Source organism: Pelmatolapia mariae, linkage group LG13, assembly GCF_036321145.2.
Source record: "Pelmatolapia mariae isolate MD_Pm_ZW linkage group LG13, Pm_UMD_F_2, whole genome shotgun sequence".
In the NCBI taxonomy this organism is placed as follows: Eukaryota; Metazoa; Chordata; class Actinopteri; order Cichliformes; family Cichlidae; genus Pelmatolapia; species Pelmatolapia mariae.
In genome coordinates, this window is record NC_086238.1 from 9,840,276 (window position 1) to 9,847,644 (window position 7,369).

A 7,369-nucleotide genomic window follows, 5' to 3' on the forward strand; every position below is an offset into this window, starting at 1 on the left:
GACAACGCAGCGCAAGAGCCTTGCGCAGACTCTTCCGACGCCATCCTTCACCCAAATCCAGTGTGAAACAGAAAGCCAAACGAAAACATGAGCTTCTCGGTAGAAGAGAGGGGAAACCCGAACTCCCTGAGCTACCGCTTGTTTTTCAGTAAGTAGGAAATAAGCATAAGTAATAACGTTTCGTCTTTATTCTCTACTTTTAGGACTCTCTTCAAACGCCACCGGCTAGCCGCAACCTCCCACGTGTCACTTATTCATTTCTTTTTGCATGTTCCCTTCAGTCATATCAGTGAAGTGTGTGTATTTACATATATCCTTGCAGTAGGACTTAATAGAATTTTTAAAAACCGATAGTAAATTTCCTCTCGAGTCCAATAACCTGGCCTAACCGGTCCTTTAGGTTTTGCCCTGTAAAATAATGATGATGGATCTGACATGAAGTGGCTATACCTGATCGGCGACCGTGGGAGAAGGAAGTTGTTTTTGGCTAACTTTCGCACGATGCTAAATTACCTGCAGACATCACAAATCCTTGGAGATGGTGGGACTACGCCCTTATTGATTTATAACAACCCCTGCTCTTATTTATTGTGGGTCAAAGTGTACTTAGTAATTTCAGCAAGGGCATTGACTATCATCACATTATAATCTAGTGTTGTTGTTGTCTCACAGTTTACAGTTTTTATGGCTAGATTACTGCAGGTTTTTCATTAAAGCACGTTCATGCCAGCTGCAGTAAAGAAGTAAGGGCAAAATAAGCTCCGGTTAAGTATGCACGGCACAGTCCAGCCTTTGCAAGCAGGGGCCTCCGAGCACGATATGAATGACTTCATTCAGCTGAATGCTGTCATTGAGCAGTTTGTATTTGCCTGCCGTATTCATACAATGTTTAATCTTTGTTGCAGAAAATGCTGAAGGGAAGTACATCTCACCATTTCATGACATACCTATGTATGCTGACGAAGGCCAGGTAAGCCACCTTTACCCTGTTACGTGTGTAAATATGTGTGCATTTATAAGATCAGCCCTCAAGATGAATTTCCCCTGCAGCACAGGCAGTGATGTTCAGCTGCTTTTTTTTTCTGTAGTAGTGAGGCAATAATCGATTTGCAAGGCAGTGGCCTTTACTCCATGTTCTCAGTGCTGTGTCAATAACTTTTGTGATTGCTGTAGATTATTTATCTTATCTACTAGCAGCAGTTAATTGAAGCAATATCTGAGCATGAGCTTGAATGCATGATAAAAAGTTTAGAATTGTCTCGCTTAAGTATGAATAAAAAAACTTAAAATAACTTAAAGACAGTTCAATAGATTTCTTTCTATTTTTCAGAACATCTTTCACATGGTTGTTGAAGTGCCAAGATGGACAAATGCAAAAATGGAGGTAAGACTGGTGCTGCGCAAAATGCATTCTTTCTGAAGGTGCAGTTGATTGACGCAAGAAGGAAAACAAACAAAAAATATATATACTTTTGAGGTGTTTTCACCCACTGAGTGCAGCCCTGACATAGGTGTGCATGAGAATGCAGATAAGATATTACATGCTTTTTAATCTAGTACAAAGTCTGTGCAATACCTGTTTGAACCAATAGGAGAATAGTGCAGGTGTCCAGCATATAGAATTTTTCCATTAGTAGACTCCTGTTCTTTGGGAGAAGGGGCAACTTCAGTTCTCCCTTGACAAGGACAGTTTTCAGTGTTCCTGCAGTTTTAAATGATGGTTTTATTAAGAGGAAGGCCCTGTATAAAAAAAAAAGTTATCCCGCACTTGTTAAAACATGAATTAAATGTTTAACATATTTTTTGGAAAGCAGAGTTCAATTTTACTAGCTCACTCAGGCCTGTTGCTTTAAGAGGTCACTTAAAGAGAACCTGTCTGACAGAGCAACATGTCATGCCATGATATAAAAAATAGATGAGAAACAAAGTCACTGATATGTAGCAGTCTAGAGAGGGTTACGAAGCTATTTCTAAGGCTTTGGGACTAACCAAGAATGATGAGAGCCGTTAACTGCAAATGGAGAAAACTTGGAATGGTGGTGAATTTTCCCAGCAGTGGCCAGGCTACCAAAATCACGCCAAGAGCATATTTTCTACTCATCAAGGAGGTCACAGAAGATCCCAGGGCAACATCTGAAAAAACTGCAGGCCTCATTTGCCTCAGTGAAGGTCACAGTTCATGGTTCAACAATACAAAAAAAAAGAAAGAGAGACTGGGTAAAAATGGCATCTATGGCAGAGTTCAAGGAGAAAAGAACAAAAAACGTGCCTGGATAACTTGCTGTAATTGATGGAACTGTGATTTCAGCTCTCAAACAGACAATCCTGAAGAAGAATGCCTCCATCAGTCAAACACACCACCAAGTATCCCAAAAAGTTGACTCCGTTCATCGTTTTCAGTGGGAGAAATGTTTTGTTACTCAAGTCTCGAGACTGAAGATTTCTCCATAGCGATGTTTAGGGCTCATTACCAGTTATCACAATCATTTGATTGCAGTTCTTGTTACCAATGGTGGCACTATCAGTTATGAGGTTTAGGTGGTGATTACTTTTTCTCACAGGGCCATGTAGGTTTGGATAGCTTTGTTCCCTTAATAGATGAAATCATTCCAAAAACTGCATTTTGTAATTACTCGGCTTGTCGTTGTCTAATAATCACATTTATTTGATGATCTGAAAAATGGAGATGTGACAAATATACAAAAGGAGAAAAAAAATAAGGAAAGAGGTTTTTTCACTGCATCGCTTGTAGTAGTTTACTTGTTAATTTCCTGTGCTAGTCATTTCAATACAGTAATGAGCTGCTTCATAATGAGACTGTGACAGTGTCTGTGATGTAGTCTGTGACAGTGCTGTAAATGTTTGTGCGCTCACTCCACTGTGACAGTGTGAAGTCATTGTTGCTGCACTGTTATATTTTTCCACTTGCCAAATGTTTGAGTGTTACGATCGCTGTAATTTCTGCCGTTAAAGCGTTTTTCCCTTGGGCGAGAGATGTGAGCGCATCTCTAATGAGCTCCACCGCGGACATTATCTCTGCACCAGTTAATCTGTAGCATTTCATTAACTTGCTGTCATTCAGCATTTACAGAATATTTCCCCTACATCTTTATTTGCCAGCTGCTTTCTTCTGTTCCCTGCTGAAGAATCTCCTAAGCCTCTTGAAAGTCGCCCTCATTACTCCAGATTTTCACCACAGGAACTCTGGTTGCAAACATCTTTACCAGGATATCGTCTTAGCATTTAAGATTAAATTTTCCCTGAGTTTTGTCATCATTAGTTACTTTTTGCACTGTGATGAACTCTCTGAATTCTGCATCACATCTTGGAAGATTTGGTTTGAGCTTATTCCACAGTGTATTTACTGTGGCTAATGTATAATCCCAATTTTGATAGCTGTATTAAGAATTATTTTTTCTAGCTGTTAATGTTACATTAAGTGAATGCCATCTGCCAGGAATGAACTTAATATTAACTGCATTTAAAAATTAATTCCTTTCAGATTGCTACAAAAGACCTCTTGAATCCAATAAAGCAGGACGTTAAGAAGGGCAAGCTGCGCTATGTTGCCAATGTTTTCCCACATAAAGGCTACATATGGAACTACGGAGCCATTCCTCAGGTCAGTATTTTGTTCAAAAGAGCTGAAGTATCCACATTAGTAGATTGCTTGAACAGTGAGTGATTCAACTTCCTACTGTCATGTTTTAGACGTGGGAAGATCCGGCACATAAAGATGGAGACACTGGCTGCTGCGGTGACAATGATCCCATAGATGTCTGTGAGATCGGCAGTAAGGTGCAGTGCACGCTGATGATTTTGTGATTGTGTTTTATCTCATAAATGGATAATACTGCCAATTCTCTGAGTTCTTCTTTGTTACTGAAAATTAACCATGAGCTGGAATGTCCTGTGTAGGTGTACTCCCGTGGTGAAGTAATCAAAGTGAAAGTCCTCGGCATCCTGGCCATGATCGACGAGGGTGAAACGGATTGGAAAGTGATTGCAATCAATGTTGATGACCCCGAGGCCAGCGAGTTTAACAGTAAGTGCCTCAGATTGCTCAGTTTTAGTTTTTCTGCATTAGCGTCATGAACTTATGATGATGATGTTGTCCATCATTAGACATCAGTGATGTCCGGCACCTGAAACCTGGCTACCTGGAGGCCACAGTCGACTGGTTCAGGAGGTACAAAGTACCAGATGGGAAACCAGAAAACCAGTTTGCTTTCAATGAGGAGTTCAAAGACAAGGTCTCCACCTAACATCTCATTTAGCCAACCAGTCATTTTTTAAACACTTTGTCAGCATTTCCTTCTTCTTTGTCAAACTCTGCCTTCAGTTATAAAACAGTTCAAGGAACTGTCAAATTAGTTCCTGCATGTTCAGTTATAAAAGCTTTGATTACTTTATAATTACTATTAAAAGTCCTACACTCAGTTAGGTAGTTGCTGTTTTATGTTTCAGGACTTTGCCATTGAAGTAATCAAGAGCACTCACAACTTCTGGAAAGCCCTCATTTCCCAAAAGGCTAGCGCTGGTGAACTGAACTGGTAAACTGTGACTTTTATCAGCTGCTTTTAGAAGAAATGCAAACTTGCAGCCATTAATTTCTTGAATATAAGTAGCCATACTTACTATAAATCTCTGTACTATCAAACAAAACAGCAAAAACACATGTGTCTCAGCTGGCGACAGCCCTTTCTGCTGCTCTGCAGATGAGGCTACTGCTGCTGTTGGTGAGGTAAGACTTTTATCCCTGCCAGATTTTGCAATATAACATCAGAAATTTCTACTTTGGGTCTCTTTGATGGATGTTTCTTTCTTTCTTCTTTCTATTTTTTTTTTCTTTCTAAAGACATGCCCGTGTGGAAAAGAAGAGCCTGTCCCCTCGTCAGGTAACATTTCATATAATTGTTATGATTACTTCTGAGGTTGAGTGTTCAGATGTGAGATTTACACGGTTGTTTTCATTCGCAGTTGATAAATGGTTCTACTATGAGAGGAAGTAAAAGAGGACCTTCTTCAAGTGGACCAGGAGGAAAGCTCATCTCTCACAGGAATACTTGAAGACAGACTTGGATTAGGAACCAATGGGATGATGGGTGATGGGGTCTGGGTTTACCTATCTCCTTGTAGATGGAGAAGAATAGCGATACTATTGATCAATAGTAATGATACTGTAGAGAAAGAGAGCACTTATGTCATGACCAACGATTTTTCGCTTATTTAAAAAAAGAAAAGAAAAGAAAAGTAATCTCTTTGGAGATGTGCTGTAATGAACAAAGTACAGGTACTGTGCCTAGTAGTTGCGTGTGTCCTGTCTGAGACTGAACTGCTTTAATAAAGCTTATCGTGAATGTGTGAGTTTGAGTGGAGTCATTAGTCTTTAGTTTAGACCAGTGGTTCTCAAACTGTAAGGTGTTATAGTCACCTGATGATCATGGAAAGATGGAGCTGACACGATCAGTTTTTTAAATTTTCATTTATTTATTTTTTTAAGAGTACTGCTTTTTTTTTTTTTTTTTTTTTTTTAAATTGGGATCTGGCTTCTCAAGCGATGTAACAGAAAAGATTGAGAACGACTGGTTTAGAACATGGGCTTTATTGTTATTTATGTTTATATGCAATAACTGGGCAGGCCACCACATCACAAAGGTGCTCTATTGGATTGAAATCGGTTGATGGTGGAGTTAACTCATTGTCGTGTTTAAGATTATTTGAACTTTGTGATGTAGTGGGTTATCCCGTTGGAAGCATCAGAAGATGGCAGCTTCCAGCAGGGTACACTTTGGTCATTAAAGGATGGATGTGGTCAGCTACAATATTCAGGTAGGCTGTGGTGTTTCAATGATGCTCAATTGGCATGAAATGGCTGCACCATTTTTACATCACAGCCAAAAGCCTGACGCTTTGACACCAGGGAGAACAGATCCATGCTTTCATATTTATGCCAAATTGTGACCCTAAAATCCAAATGTTGCAGCAGAAATTGAGGTAGAAAGCAAAGTAAAAGCCCAAACTTACAGTGGTTTGCAAAAGTATTCGGCCCCCTTGAGCTTTCCCACATTTTGTCACATTACAGCCACAAACATGAATCAATTTTATTGGAATTCCACGTGAAAGACCAATACAAAGTGGTGTACATGTGAGAAGTGGAACGAAAATCACACGATTCCAAACATTTTTTACAAATAAATAACTGAAAAGTGGGGTGTGCGTAATTATTCAGGCCCCTTTGGTCTGAGTGCAGTCAGTTGCCCACAGACATTGCCTAATGAGTGCTAATGACTAAATAGAGTGGACCTGTGTGTAATCTAATGTCAGTACAAATACAGCTGCCCTGTGACGGCCTCAGAGGTTGTCTAAGAGAATATTGGGAGCAACAACACCATGAAGTCCAAAGAACACACCAGACAGGTCAGGGATAAAGTTATTGAGAAATTTAAAGCAGGCTTAGGCTGCAAAAAGATTTCCGAAGCCTTGAACATCCCACGGAGCACTGTTCAAGCGATCATTAAGAAATGGAAGGAGTATAGCACAACTGTAAACCTACCAAGACAAGGCCGTCCACCTAAACTCACAGGCCGAACAAGGAGAGCGCTGATCAGAAATGCAGCCAAGAGGCCCATGGTGACTCTGGACGAGCTGCAGAGATCTACAGCTCAGGTGGGGGAATCTGTCCATAGGACAACTATTAGTCGTGCACTGCACAAAGTTGGCCTTTATGGACGAGTGGCAAGAAGAAAGCCATTGTTAACAGAAAACCATAAGAAGTCCAGTTTGCAGTTTGCCACAAGCCATGTGGGGGACACAGCAAACATGTGGAAGAAGGTGCTCTGGTCAGATGAGACCAAAATGGAACTTTTTGGTCAAAATGCAAAACGCTATGTGTGGCGGAAAACTAACACTGCACATCACTCTAAACACACCATCCCCACTTTCAAATATGGTGGTGGCAGCATCATGGTCTGGGAGTGCTTCTCTTCAGCAGGGACAGGGAAGCTGGTCAGAGTTGATGGGAAGATGGATGGAGCCAAATACAGGGCAATCTTGGAAGAAAACCTCTTGGAGTCTGCAAAAGACTTGAGACTGGGGCGGAGGTTCACCTTCCAGCAGGACAACGACCCTAAACATAAAGCCAGGGCAACAATGGAAGTCCAGATCTAAATCCAATCGAGAATCTGTGGCAAGGTCTGAAAACTGCTGTTCATAAACGCTGTCCATCTAATCTGACTGAGCTGGAGCTGTTTTGCAAAGAGGAATGGGCAAGAATTTCAGTCTCTAGATGTGCAAAGCTGGTAGAGGCATACCCTAAAAGACTGGCAGCTGTAATTGCAGCAAAAGGTGGTTCTACAAAGTATTGACT

At 40.7% G+C, this 7,369-nt stretch overlaps 1 protein-coding gene across 1 annotated transcript; it reads left to right on the plus strand.

Moving 5' to 3' along the window:
• ppa1b (inorganic pyrophosphatase 1b) lies at positions 1-5,364 on the plus strand. The gene is made up of 11 exons (XM_063491287.1): positions 1-148; positions 906-970; positions 1,331-1,384; positions 3,503-3,622; positions 3,712-3,798; positions 3,919-4,045; positions 4,126-4,253; positions 4,468-4,553; positions 4,669-4,744; positions 4,859-4,898; positions 4,981-5,364. Exons 1-11 carry the CDS (start codon positions 88-90, stop codon positions 5,010-5,012), a joined length of 876 nt encoding a protein of 291 aa, XP_063347357.1. The 5' UTR covers positions 1-87; the 3' UTR covers positions 5,013-5,364.
• Positions 5,365-7,369: the final 2,005 nt, after the last annotated feature.